The sequence below is a fragment of the Geotrypetes seraphini genome, chromosome 1 (assembly GCF_902459505.1).
Source record: "Geotrypetes seraphini chromosome 1, aGeoSer1.1, whole genome shotgun sequence".
NCBI lineage: Eukaryota > Metazoa > Chordata > Amphibia > Gymnophiona > Dermophiidae > Geotrypetes > Geotrypetes seraphini.
Window position 1 is genome coordinate 20,594,645 of NC_047084.1, and position 15,477 is coordinate 20,610,121.

Genomic DNA, 15,477 nt, shown 5'->3' on the forward strand with positions numbered 1-15,477 from the left:
GAATTCTCACGGTACCATGTTGCCAACCTAGGCTGCAATTGAGCAGATGTTCCAAAGAAAAAGGATCAAAAGAAAAAAAAATCTCCAAAAACTCCTTTGTCACTGGAAGACACGATGATTGTTTTGACCTCTGACATAACTGGAACTGCATTTTCATTAGCAATTGCACAATACAGTAAACCTAGAAATATACAAACTATGAGTATTTTCATGCAATTTTCTAAACAAAAGGTGCATGGAGATGAAATAAAAGGTTAACAACATGTTATATCACTAGTACAAATTATTACTGCGAATTACGTTTCTGTTTAAAAATGAGATCTTCATTATCAAGTTTTATGAAAAACTGTGTAGCTTAAACAACTTATCCAAGCCCTCTTTTCTACCATTTCAAGATACTAAAACGCTATACTTTACCTTGCATTTAGAAGAGGTTGTGTCACCCATTTCTTCAACATTCTTCGTCCAAAAAAGGTCTTTGTGTGATCTAAGACCCACAACAGGCTGCCTTTTGTCTTCATGTCAGTCTAAATAATGATTAATAAAATGTTAATTTTATTGTTGCATATCCATCTGAAGCTTTTATAATAATAATAATAACAGCTTATATACCGCAATACCGTGAAGTTCTATGCGGTTTACAGAAGATTAAGCAAAGGTAACAAATTGAATTGACTTTAAGAGGGGAGGAAGAAAGAGAATTAATAGGACAGGAAATTCATTGTTGAGGAGAGAGAGATCAAAAGGACAAGTTCATCGCTATAGAAGGGAGAGAGAAGAGAGGATCAGTTGTCTAGATGCTTTAGGAACAAATGCGTTTTTAGACGTTTCCTAAATTCCCCATAAGTAGTGGGCGAAAGCAATTGTTCTAGGTCTTTACCTCATGATGCTGCTTGGTGTGAGAAAAGGTGTTCATGGTGTTTTTTCAGTTTACAACCTCGAACTGGGGGGGAAACGAAATTGGAATGTCAGCTTCTCTTGTGTCTGTTGGCTAAGAAGAAAAGGTCAGTTATGTATTTAGGGGCAAGTCCGTGTAGTGCTTTAAAGCAGAAGCAGGCAAATTTAAACTTTACACGCGCCTCCATTGGCAGCCAATGCAGCTGCCGGTAGTAGGGTGTCACGTGGTCAAACTTCCTCAGCCCAAAGATCAGTCTGACTGCTGCATTTTGCATCAATTGTAAACGTTGCATATTCTTTTGGGAAATTGCTAAATAAGCGATGTTACAGTAGTCAAGTAGACTTAGTACGAGGGATTGGACTAGGGTTCTGAATGCCGATGTATCGAAATAAGCTTTAATGGATCTGAGTTTCCAGAGAGTAAAGAATCCCTTTCTGATTAAGGAGTCTACTTGGTCTTTCATGGTTAGGCATTGATCCAAAGTTACACCTAGTATCTTAATGGTGGGCTGGATAGGGTAACTAAGTTTATTGATACATAGTGGTGATTTGGTGTCAAGCGGATTTGGCGAAGCAACGAAGAAAGTTGTTTTTTCTGAATTAAGTTTGAGCCTAAAGTTTGTCATCCAGTGCTCCATCACGTTTATGGCTTCTGAAGCTTTGGGAATAGTTTCAGAGACAGAATTAGCGAATCGTAAAGTCATCTGCATAACTAAATAGTTTTATTCCCAGCTGGGTTAGCTGCGTGCCCAGTGAGGACATATAGACGTTGAAGAGCAATGGAGATAGTGGAGACCCTTGTGGCACACCGGATGGATTTCTCCAGGTGTTTGAAAGCTCATAATTAAAATGTACCTGATAAGTGCGGGATATAAGGAAGCCACGGAACCAGTTCAGCACCTCATCCCTGATACCAATGGCGGCTAGGCATTGCAGCAGTTTCTCGTGGTCTACTAGATCAAAGGCAGAACTCATATCGAATTGCATAACCAGGGCATTAAGGCCCTTACTAAACAGTAGGCGCAGGTTGTCTAAGATAGCCGCAATTACTGTGTCAGTACTGAATAACGGTCTAAAACCGGATTGAGTTTCATGTAGGAGAGAGAACTGATCAAGATAATCCATCAGTTGGATGTGTACCAATCCCTCCACAATTTTTACAATAAACGGAATGGATGTTACCGGTCTGTAATTGGATATTAAGGCTGAATATACTTTTCAATTTTTTAGAATTGGGATTATTATTATGTGACCATTATTAGAGAGAAACTTTCCAGTTTTTAGGTTGTGAGCCAAGTATTGCATCAGCGATAGTTTAAATTCTAAAGGTGCTGCTTTCATGATTTCTGGGGGGCATGAGTCCAGAACGCAATAGGATTTAGAGTATTTGTTATATAGTCGGGTGTAATTATTCCTCTCTAAATCTTGAAAAGAGCTCCAGATCATGTCTGCCGGTATATCATTTCCATGGGTGAGAGCTATTTGATGATCACTAGGGTCGTTAGTTGAACAATGGATTCTAAGGTTTTTAATTTTTGAATCGAAGTACAGTGCTAAGCAAGCAGTTGATTCTCCCCAGCGGACTGCGGGTGGGGGGCGGAGCTCAGACACCCGGCAGGATCGGGTCGGTGGGCTCCCGGTGTTAGTGGTTGGTCCCTTTGCTTAGATTTAAAAGAAGCAGGCAAGCAGGCAGTTGATTCTCCCCAGCGGACTGCAGGGCGGGGGGCGGAGCTCAGACACCCGGCAGGATCAGGTCGATAAGCTCCCGGTGTTAGTGGCTGGTCCCTCTGCTTAGATTTAATAGAAGCAGGCAAGCAGGCAGTTGATTCTCCCCAGCGGACTGCGGGGGGGGGGGGGGGCGGAGCTCAGACACCCAGCAGGATCGGGTCGATGGGCTCCCGGTGTTAGTGGCTGGTCCCTCTGCTTAGATTTAAAAGAAGCAGGCAAGCAGGCAGTTGATTCTCCCCAACGGACTGCGGGGAGGGGGGGGGGCGGAGCTCAGACACCCGGCAGGATCGGGTCGATGGGCTCCCGGTGTTAGTGGCTGGTCCCTCTGCTTAGATTTAAAAGAAGCAGGCAAGCAGGCAGTTGATTCTCCCTAGCAGACTGCGGGAGGGGGGGCGGAGCTCAGACACCCGGCAGGATCGGGTCGATGAGCTCCCGGTGTTAGTGGCTGGTCCCTCTGCTTAGATTTAATAGAAGTAGGCAAGCAGGCAGTTGATTCTCTCCAGCGGACTGCGGGGGGGGAGGGCGGAGCTCAGACACCCGGCAGGATCGGGTCGATGGGCTCCCGGTGTTAGTGGCTGGTCCCTCTGCTTAGATTTAAAAGAAGCAGGCAAGCAGGCAGTTGATTCTCCCCAGCGGACTGCGGGGGGGAGGGGCGGAGCTCAGACATCCGGCAGGATCGGGTCGATGGGCTCCCGGTGTTAGTGGCTGGTCCCTCTGCTTAGATTTAAAAGAAGCAGGCAAGCAGACAGTTGATTCTCCCCAGCGGACTGCGTGGGGGGCGGACCTCAGACACCCGGCAGGATCGGATCGATGAGCTCCCGGTGTTAGTGGCAGGTCCCTCTGCTTAGATTTAAAAGCAGGCAAGCAGGCAGTTGATTCTCCCCAGCGGACTGCGGGGGGAGGGCGGAGCTCAGACACCCGGCAGGATCGGGTCGATGGGCTCCCAGTGTTAGTGGCTGGTCCCTCTGCTTAGATTTAAAAGAAGCAGTCTCATTCAGTCCTTCCTGGATTGATGTTTACAATTTCCTCCTGTTTGCTAAAAGCCGATGTGTTAAAATAGAAGCTTGTAGTAGATTTCCTGTCGAAATTCAGTGTCTTCTTTGTACTGTGATCTTTTCGACTCAACAGAAACTGGAAAGAATTATACAAAAAGGGTCAAACCTGTCTGTCCAGGGCAAAATAATTCCCACCCTCCAAATTTAACAGACCGGGATGAAACTTAGCGTGAGGGAAAAACCAGTAGAATTCAAAAATGGGCCATATCTGACTGGGAGTTCCAGAGAAATAAATCCTCCAAAACACATTTGTATGGGAGGAGGAGTTCCAGCTTCTGTAGGATAGAATCAGAGTGAAATGTAGCAATTAGAGTACAGAACAAGGCAGTTTGTAGAAAGTGAAATCCCCTAGTCTTCCAAACTCTCAAATCACCCCTACACTGCCCCCAAAATCTCTTCTCTCCCCTCCCTATTCAAAGAGGTACTAGACAGGGCTGCCGTCACTTACCACACTTCTGTTTGTTCTGACCTTAGACCCATTAATAAAAGAGATCTGGCATAACCAAGAAATTCAGAGAAATTCAGGAATTTAAGATATCAGCTTTTGCTGATGAACTTTTAGTCCATCTTACTGAGCCCCAAGTCTCCCCAAAAATTTTAATGGAAATATTCTCCGAATGTGGTGATTTTTCCAGATTTAAATTGAATTCTCACAAATACTTGGCCTTACCTACCTTGGACACATTGATGGGGAGTGTTTTCCTTACATTGCACAGATCATTAATTTTGCTATTTGGGAGTGGAGTTAATCAAAGCTACTAACCAACTATAAAGGGTGAATGTTGAGGTGCTCCTGACATATACTAAATAGTGTTTTCTTAAATGGATGGCTCTCCCCATATATTTTCATGGCATAGTAAGCCTATTTGGGATGATACTTTTCCCTAAGTGGTTATACAGTATACCCTTCAACTGCTACCTATACAGTTATTGAAAAGAGGTTTTAAGTCTCTAAATCAATTAATTTCTACATTTTGTTGGAATGACACAAAAAAACCCAAGGATTAGGCTATTCCATTTATTAGGCTCCTGGAAGGGAGGTGTGGGGCTTCCAGATACACAAATATAAATTAGCTTGTTCAATTTATCATCTTGGGGACTGGTTTCTAACTAGACAAAACTTTATTTCAACAGACTACTGAATTTTTCAGACCTTGGCATGTTAATTCACGATTACATTCTCCCCTGAAAATATTACTTAAGTATTTGCATATTAGTGTTTTCTTACATTCTTTGAGAGATGCTTGGAGAGGGTTGGTACAACTACTGAATGGAAACCCAAAAGTCTCGGATAAAGTTCTGATTAATGGTAATCATCAATTTTCCCTGGGAATGGAGAATCTCCACTTTACTCATTGGATCCAGAAGGGCATAATGCTTTTAAAACATGTATTTTGTTTGACAAGACCATGAGGTCTTGGACTTATTTTCAATCACAACAATTATCTGGGATAGGCATCAACTTTGGGTTGGGTTTTGGGTTTTTTTTTTTAAATTACAAACATTAAATTACAAACAACTACAAACTTTTTGCCTACTGAGGGATTGTGTTCTAAATTAGAAAAATTGTTGCAAACCTTTTTTGATAGATCTCCAGAGGAAAGTCTTTCTGTGTCTGCTTTACATCATTGGCCAAAGACTATGTAAGATTGCAGTTGAATTGCAGTGCAGACCATAGGGTGCCTGTGGATGGTTTGGATTTGCTAAGTCTACTTAAAGAGAATCCCAGAAATATCAATTAGTGCAGAACTTAGGGGCTGTCAGTTTAGGATTGCCCACTGAGCATACTTCTCTCAAGAGAACTTTATAAATTGGGAGGAATAGCCACAGAGATTTGACTTAAATGTCAATAGGGAGCCCATTCTTTATTTCATGCATTTTGGCCATGTGTTAAAATAAAAAGATTTGGTGGGCAATAGTCTGTTATTTACATAGAATGTTTATTTACCCAAGTATTACCATTTTTTCCCAGGGGGTTTTCTTCTTCACAAATATGAATTATTTAGATTGCCTAATCAAGGTCAGTGTTTGCTGATCCAGAAGGCTAGGGTATTGGGGAAAATATTAATACTTAGTGTGTGTATTAAACCATATACACCCATCTTTTTGGCCATTATGTAATTGTTTTAATGCACTGATGTTGCTGGAAGAAAGACACGCCAGGCTAACTACAAAACTTAAAACTTATTTTTGTCTTTATGAAAAAAAAATACTGTATATCCAGTCACTCATCTAAGGTTCATAAATACATCTGGGAAGGGAGAGTGTGTGTCATGTGATGCAGATGACTTTGATCCAGACGCAAGGAGCAAAGTTCCAGACAAATCCTGAGAAAATCTGCTAATATTGGACATTTACCTTCACCGATTCCATTGCTGGCTATATTGACAGAGAGGCTGCAGGCTTGGAGCAGAACTACATGCTTCCAGAGGTCCTCCGAGAGAAAGGTACACCCATAAAAACACTTCAAATAACACGTGAGAAAGTCAAACACCACCAGTGAAAATGGCGAGAGACACGGTATCCTTCACCATCACAGCAGAAGAATGGATTCAAGAGATTACAAAGTCAGTGTCTGAGGAATTAGTGGACAAGCTCAACAAATTGCAATCAGCACCTCACAGAGGTGGAGCAAATAGTATCAGATCAGGAGGACAGGAGTGACAGCATGGCAACTCAAATTGAGGAATTGAAAAAAAAAGACAAAAGATCTTCAGAAAAAAATTTGAGGAACAGGAAAACCGAAGCAGAAGCAACAACCTATGCTTAGTAGCTCTGCCAGAGTAAGTAAAGACAGTCAGTGACCTGTATCATATTTTTAGCACATGGATCCTTGTAAAACTGGGCCTACAAACTAAGTAGGTGCGGTACGACTGTGAAAGGGCACATCATATCAGACCAAAAACACAACCAAGTAGTGGGAGAGACTGCATGTCTGGAGAAAAGAGCTAAACGCTTCAGATAAATCCCTGAAGCAGCGGTTAAGAACAATAAACCATGAAAAGCAGGATGTTTATCGAAGCGGCTCAGGCACTAGAAATGCTGAATATCTGATTTGCAGCGGCTATAACTGTCTGCTGCTTGAAATTGAAAGTTATAGACAAGTACTATTACAGAAGAAGTAGCGATACCATGTAAAATTTAAATGAATGGTTTGCAATGTTTCTTGTACATAATAATGCTATATGTATGACACGACGCGGTGAGCAATAATATTGAAGTGGAATGCTGGACTGCTAATACTAACTTTATGAGCAATAATATTAAAGTGGATTGTTGACATTAGCACTCTCATGAAAGAAATAAAGAATAAGGAGAATTTTTTTAAAATAAATAAAGTAACTGAAAAAAGTTAGAAATAAGGATTATTTAAAGTTTTAGAAATGATAAATAGAAGATAGAAAACATTGACAAAAAAAGAAAAAAATATTTATATAAAAATAAGAGTATTAAATGAGGGTGGTTGGTGAAGCCTATGAATGAAACTAAGAGCGACTAACAAAGTTGATGATAAAGCACCTATTGGTGTAGAGTGACGCTCTAAAGGCCTCTTTTACGAAGCTGTTTAGCACAGGCCGCTGCAGTAACAGCCCCGAAGCCCATAGAGATTTAAAGGGCTTCGGGGCTGTTGCCATGCGGCTTTGTAAAAGAGGCGCTAAGTCTGAGGCTATTTCTCCACCTAATATAGGTTATAAGGGAGACAGATGAGTTTAGCCCACAGGTGGGTAATATACCGTATTTTTCGCTCCATAAGACACACCTGACCATAAGACGCAACCTAGATTTAGAGGAGGAAAACAAGAAAAAAAAACATTCTTAACCAAATTGTGCACCCTAGATATTTTCATGTGCAGGTTCCACAGAATGCAATAAGCTCCCAGTTTACATGAGATAGCAGAATGCCTTATGTAATTTTTTAAAAATGTTGACGTGTCATTTATTCTGTAAGATGAAATAGGATTATTGATGTTTGCAGTAACAGGATGTTGTTAGACATATTTTTGGTGTATTATTTTTACGTTGTATTGTATGCTTATTATGTTTGTAAAGGTTGTAATATGAATTGTTAAAGGTGGACTATAAATAATAAACTATGAACTACCTTGAAAGAGAATGAATGATCATGATATGAAGAGGGTGAATTTCCTGATTCAGCAATTAGTTAGTGGATGTATGGATGACAATTACATTTTACTCTATACTCATAACACACATGCCAGATTGGACTACATTTTAATAGATAAGAGGCTTTTTTCCATGGTAGGGGGTACTGAGATTGACACAGCAACAATGTCAGATCATGCTCCAGTGGGAATTTTTTTGACCCTGTCCTCTGGCCAAAGTAGCTCGTCTTGGCATTTTCCAATGCAGTACTACAACGATCCAGATTTTAGGGTTTTTCTCTGAGCCAAATTGCCTGAATATTGTGCAGTGAGACACCAAATATAGAGCCCGCAAGCTTTTGGAATGCCTCTAAAGCAGTATTATGAGGGCATATAATTTCTTATATGGCTCACAAAAAAAAAAGAAAAAGGAGCAAGAATTATTACAGCTTACCAAACAGCTCCAAACTTTTAGACAAACTCATATTAGTACATTAGATGAGGGATCTAAGGCTAGTTATCAGGAGCTCAGGTGGAAAATAGAGAGTATTCTTAATGAGCAGGCAGAAAATTCCATATACTATCACAGATAGGGAGGAAAACAGAGGGAGGAAAACAGGTAAACCTCTGGCTAATCTTGTTTGACCATTCAAAAAGAAACAGATCATCATAGTCATTAAAGATACCAACGGGGTTAAATTTGAGAAACAAGAGAATATATCTGAACAATTTGTGTTATACTATATAAAGATTTATTAGCAGATATCTTTAAATCCAGAGGACATCTCTCAATTTTTCCAGGGATTATCTCCCCCCAAGTTCAGTGTAAATAACTTAGAATGCCTGAATGCCCCAATTTACAGAAGTTGAAATAACTAGTATTAAATTCTTAAATTGGCAAAAGCACCAGGTCCAAATGGCTTTGTCCCATAATACTATCAAATACTCAACATTGTATATCTGGATTTTCAGAAGATTTGAAAAATTGCATGCCATGGAATCGAGGGTGAAATACTCACGTGGATTAAAAATTGGCTGGCAAATGGGAAACAGAGAGTGGGAGTAAATGGACAATACTCGGACTGGAAAAGCATCACCAGTGGAGTGCCGCAGGGTTCGGTGCTTGGACCCGTGCTCTTCAACATATTTATAAACGATCTGGAAATTGGTACAACAAGTGAGGTGATTAAATTTGTAATCGATAAGAAGCTATTCAGATTAGTGAAGACGCAGGAGATTGAGAGCATCTGCAACGTGACATAAACATGCTCAAAAAATGGGACGCGACATGGCAGATGAGGTTCAATGTGGATAAGTGTAAGATGATGCATGTCAGTAACAAAAATCTTATACATGAATACAGGATGTCCGGGGCGGTACTTGGACAGACCCCCCAGGAAACAGACTTGGGAGTACTGGTCAACAAATTGATGAAGCCATCCACGCAATATTCGGCGGTGGCGGCGAAAAGGGCGAACAGAATGCTAGGAATAATTAAGAAGGGGATCACGAACAGATCGGAGAAGGTTATCATGCCACTATACCAGGCCAAGGTATGCCCTTACCTGGAATACTGCGTCCAGCATTGGTCGCCGTACATGAAGAAAGACACGGTACTACTCGAAAGGGTCCAGAGAAGAGTGACTAAAATGGTTAAGGGGCTGGAGGAGTTGCCGTACAGTGAGAGATTAGAGAAACTGGGCCTCTTCTCCCTTGAAAAGAGGAGACTCAGAGGGGACATGATAGAAACATTCAAGATACTGAAGGGAATAGACTAAGTAGATAAAGACAGGTTGTTCACCCTCTCCAAAGTAGGGAGAACGAGAGGGCACTCTCTAAAGTTAAAAGGGATAGATTCCGTACAAACATAAGGAAGTTCTTCTTCACCCAGAGAGTGGTGGAAAACTGGAACGCTCTTCTGGAGGCTGTTATAAGGGAAAACACTCTCCAGAGATTCAAGACAAAGTTAGACAAGTTCCTGATGAACTGGAACATTTGCAGGTAGGGCTGGTCTCAGGGCACTGGTCTTTTACCTGGGGATTGCCGGGGGAGCAGACTGCTGGGCACGATGGACCAATGGTCTGACCCAGCAGCAGCAACTTCTTATGTTCTTATTTAGCGACAAAATATCTTAGTGCCATATGTAACTCACTGGAAGCGGATATAAGCTCTGTGCAGAACAATGTGGCGAATGTGATCCTACTTCCACAGCCTGGAAAGGACCCAGAACAAGTGAGCTCTTTGCTACTTTGGCCTATAGACTCAATGCCTGAACTAATTCATATGGGCCAGGTGGGATTTGTCCCAGGGTATTATGCATCTGTGAACATGTTAAAGGTGATGGGAGCCATTCATGAACATAGAGGAAGGGGGGAGGGGGTATGTCAACTATGGCAGGATTAAATTTGGAAAAGGCTTTCAACAGTATTTTCTGGGAGTATTTATTTTGGGTCTTAGGGATGTATGGTATAGACCGGGTGTAAGCAATTCCGGTCTTCGAGAATCACAGACAGGTCAGATTTTCAGGATATCCACAATGAATATGTATGAGATGGATCTGCATGCATTGCCTCCTTGAGATGCAACTATATCTCATGCATATTTATTGTGGATATCCTGCCCTACAAATTTGTAAAATCCACAAAGCTACAGGAAACACAATTCAAACTTTTGCATAGGTACTATATCACGAGGACTAGAGGGGCTCAGCTGGGGTTATGGGATAATGATGTCTCTATAAAATGTAGCAAAATAACAAAACCCTTTCAAAATATATAGCCAATATAAACCTAAGAGAGATACTATTGAGAAATTGGCTAAAACGCCTTAAACCTAAAGTGGTAAGTCTGACAAAACAATTACTCAATGGGAGGAAACAGGGTTTAAAGTAGTGGACATCAGTATAAGCCCATCGCAGATAACGTAAACCTCTGGCTCAGGCAAAGTCTCAAAGGTGACCAGCACCAGACATCAGTCTAAATGAGAGTTGCCTCATACATCATATAGTCCCTAACAAAATTCATCACCTGTGAAAATAATAACACTCCCAAAAGAAAAATGCCAGACTTAGCACTCAGGAAGAAGGGAAATAAAGGCATATAAACAACATACATTCCCTAAAGACTAGACCAGCACAAAATAAATAAGGTAAAGTGTGTGGGGTGGGAATGAAAGAGAAAATTGATGAAATGATAAATTAGTAGATTAGTCACACATAATTTTGAATTTTTTTTATGAATAAATACATTAACATTTGTGAATTAATACATAGGTCTTGCTGAATAAATATCATGTTTATAAAAAACCTTAAAAAAGCCCTTAGAGAATTAATAACATGCTGATATAAAGTGAAATTCCTATCATAATAAAGTAAATAACATTGCCTGAGCAGATATACAAAGGCCAAGCTGAACACTAAATAATCAAACTATAAAAGTGTATATATATATATATATATATATATATATGAAATGCCAATCCAAAAATTCATTGGTAAGAATAAATATAAAGTGCAAATGCTAAAGTGCAAATACCAAAAACTTAAATAATCAACTGGTAAAGATAATAAAGCAGAAGCACTACAACATACATCCATGGTCCCAAAATGTTAAAACCCCAAACACACACACACACACATTACCACTCAATCAAAACATATGAATATCACCATTCGACAGAGCTCCGTTTCGCGTCTTCATCAGGAGCGGGATACAAATGAAACAATGAAAAAAGTGGAGAAACCGACAGTAATTTTTAAACTTGTCGGTCAAAAGTAGGAAATCAAAATTACACAGCGTACAAAAATCAAAAATGCTGAAACTGAAGAGAACAACATGACGTCTGCGGGATTTAAGAACGCCTTGAGAATCCAGCCGTGACAACGCCCCTATGCTGCGTGATGACGTAGGTAAACGAAAGCACGCTACTGGGAAGAGTAATATTGAAGAAAAAACCAGAAAAATAAATGAAATATAAAAATATATAAAAGGGAGAATAAAAATGTATGAAAAAGGGGAGATATATGACAAAGGGAGAATCAAAAAGATGAAAAATATGATGAATGAAAAAGGGGGAAATAAAAAAGGGAAAAATGTGATGCTAGACACAGGTAAAACTCTGACTACCAGAACCAAAAATTAATTAGTGAAACATTTGTCCACATTTTCGTTCAAACCTATAGGGGAATATGATCGAAGATAAAATATCCATAAATTTTCACGATTCAATAGATGAGTACATCTATCCCCCTCAAAGTTAGTAGAAATCTGTTCCAGAATGCACCAACATAGTTGAGAAAAGCTGTGTTGATGGGAAATATTGTGGGACACCATAGGGGCTGAATTTTTTTCAGTTTTTAGGCAGCTACGATGTTCAATGAGCCTGGTCCGTATACTACGAGAAGTGCAACCCACATAGATAAGACCACATGGGCAGGAAATGACATAAACCACAAACTTGGGTTCTCAGGTGGTACTGGATTTCAAATAATACGCTTTGTTAGTTGTAGGGTGAACCCACTGACTCCCAGAAATAGACGTATCACAAACAGAACATTTTACACAGGGAACATGCTGACCCGTACCCTGAGGGACCCAAGATCTGGGCGGAAAAACAGAGGATACCAAATGTTCAGAAAGATTTTTACCCCTAGTAAAAGCTATACATGGATTTTCTTGAAACACTGAATGAAGTTGCAAAACATGCCAGTGGGTTCTAATGCTGGCAGCAACTGCCGCAGACTGGGTCGAATGTGAAAGTACACATATTTGATTCGAGGACACTTCCTTATTAGTGCCTTTCAACATCAACTCCCTGTTAGCATGTTTGGCCCTAAGGTAGGCTTTCTGGACCACATTTATAGGATAGCCCCTGGCCAAAACTTTCTTCCGAAGCACATCAGCTTCTGTCTTGAATGCATCTTCGGTAGTACAAATGCGTCTGATGCGGAGAAATTGGCCAATAGGGATAGCAGCTTTGAGACGTCTGGGATGACAACTAGAAAATGACAACAAATTGTTTCTCTCAGTAGGTTTGTGATGAACCTTGGTGAGAATTTTTCCATTTTCAAAGGTCACCACAGTATCTAAAAAAGTGATACATTGTCTGTGATGCGTCATAGTAAACTTCAAGTGTTTCTCTGAGTTAAAGAATTCAGCCAATTCACAAAAAGATAAAGTTGTTCTTCTGAATAAGTCCATACAAAGAAAATATCGTCAATAAAACGTGTCCAACCTAAAACATAAGAAAAGTAGGGATTGGAATAAAAGTAATCTTCTTCAAATTGGCTCATAAAGAGATTTGCTATACTGGGAGCTGCAGTAGTCCCCATAGCGACACCCTGTATCTGTTGATAAAAGGAACTATCAAACTTGAAATAATTCCTGGTAAGTACAAGTAAAGCTAGATTCATAAGAAAGGAGGTAGAAACTCTGATGGGGGCCTGACGAAGATCAAGAGTTTTTTTTTAACAATGTTCAAAGCAAGATCTTGAGGGATGCTAGTATAAAGGGCCACCACATCAAGGGAGACAAGATAAACCTCAGGAGTAGTTATATGCAAAGTTTGAAGTTTGCACAAAAAATCCGTAGTGTCCTTGATGTAGGATCTCGCCTGACTCACATAAGGTCGAAGGAAATAGTCCAAAAATTGAGACAGGGGTTCCAGTATAGAATTTTTCAAGGAGACAACGGGTCTCCTCGGAGGACTATTAAGAGATTTATGAATTTTAGGTACTGTATTGAACACAGGGGTCCTGGGGTGAGGGTTCTGAAGAAAACGACTCTCTGCCTTGGTAAGTATGCCAGATTGAAGTGCTTCATTGACCAACTTACTTATTTCAGATTGGAGAGTTTTAATAGGATCTTCAGGAAGTAAAACGCAACATTGTGTATCACTCAATTGACAAATAATCTCAGCCTGATCTTGAGACTTATTTTGTACCACAATGGATCCGCCCTTATCTGCTGGTTTTATAATCAAGCATTGGTCGTACTGGAGGGCTCGAAGAGCCTGAAATTCCATCGTTGTCATATTAATGAATGGCTTCTTGGCTTGTCTGAATTCAATCTTGGCAAGGTCTTTAAGAACCAAGTCCCGGAACGTAGCTATATGAGGATCCATGGGACCTGGGGGAGTCCAAGAAGATTTGGGACGAAAAATAGAGACATCAGAGTCAGATATATTATGAGAAAAATATAATTTCACTTTAAGGTTGCGGATGATTCGAGCAAGATCACATCTGGTCTTGAAGGGATTATGTCTAACCGTAGGTACAAAAGATAGACCCTTCCCTAAAATTTGGAATTGATCTTCAGTAAGGGAACACCCCGAAATGTTGGTAACGATTCGCTTGATTGTATTGAGCTCTGCCCCGTCCTCTCCGACGTCGAGTCCACTGTCCTTGTCGGTTGCGTTGCCCTAAAAAATTTTGATCTCTAGATTGTGACCTAGAATCACTTCCACTCGCCGAACTTTGATTGTCCTCAGAAAATCCCTAAGTGCTCAGTTGGGGTCTAAATGTGAGAGAAGTAGTCCCTTCCACAGTCTGTTGATCAGTCTGTAAATGTAACCATGGGTACACATTTCCTTGAGAGTAATCCTGTGTGTCCCTCTGCAATTTCTTAAGTTTGCCCTGTTTTTGTTTCTTCCGGAAATCTTCTAAAGAAGTTTGTAGATCGATTAACTGGTCCTGGAATTTAGAAACATCAGGACTCGAATTGAGCACTTGAAACTGTGCATCGGCCTCCCTAGTAACTTCAATGGTGGTTTCGTTGATAGTATCCACCATAAGTACCATGAGGTCCAATGAGCATTTATTCAGTATGGCAGCCCATTGTTCTAAAAAGATTTTATTATCTTTGAAGATACCAGGTTGTTTTTGTATACGTAGTCCTCTAGGTATCATCTGTTTTTTAATATACTCAATGAATGCCATACTGTGGAGCTTCATTCTAATGGATGTTCTTTGTAGGTTCATCCATAGATCCCTCTGGGTGTTAAAATTAGAAGTTCCTTCCGGGGAATCATCCTGTAACAATGAGGATCTAGTAGTCAATTTAGATACATGGTCATTAGAAAAACACAAGGTGCGTTGCCAAGCTGGAGTCTCCATAATGGTGGTATAATTTACCAAAACAGCAAAATAACAAAACCCTTTCAAAATATATAGCCAATATAAACCTAAGAGAGATACTATTGCGAAATTGGCTAAAACGCCTTAAACCTAAAGTGGTAAGTCTGACAAAACAATTACTCAATGGGAGGAAACAGGGTTTAAAGTAGTGGACATCAATATGAGCCCATCGCAGATAACATAAACCTCTGGCTCAGGCAAAGTCTCAAAGGTGACCAGCACCAGACATCAGTCTAAATGAGAGTTGCCTCATACATCATATAGTCCCTAACAAAATTCATCACCTGTGAAAATAATAACACTCCCAAAAGAAAAATGCCAGACTTAGCACTCAGGAAGAAGGGAAATAAAGGCATATAAACAACATACATTCCCTAAAGACTAGACCAGCACAAAATAAATAAAGTAAAGTGTGTGGGGTGGGAATGAAAGAGAAAATTGATGAAATGATAAATTAGTAGATTAGTCACACATAATTTTGAATTTTTTTTATGAATAAATACATTAACATTTGTGAATTAATACATAGGTCTTGCTGAATAAATATCATGTTTATAAAAAA

The 15,477-nt window shown here is 40.1% G+C and overlaps 1 protein-coding gene across 10 annotated transcripts in view; it reads right to left on the reverse strand.

Moving 5' to 3' along the window:
* MSH3 (mutS homolog 3) overlaps positions 1–15,477 on the reverse strand; it is a 451,221-nt gene that overhangs the window by 249,072 nt on the left and 186,672 nt on the right. For all 10 annotated transcript variants that reach the window (XM_033925565.1, XM_033925391.1, XM_033925302.1 and 7 more), the window contains exon 12: positions 418–527. In XM_033925565.1, the coding sequence (XP_033781456.1) occupies positions 418–527 (110 nt within the window). The remainder of the gene's footprint in view (positions 1–417; positions 528–15,477) is intronic.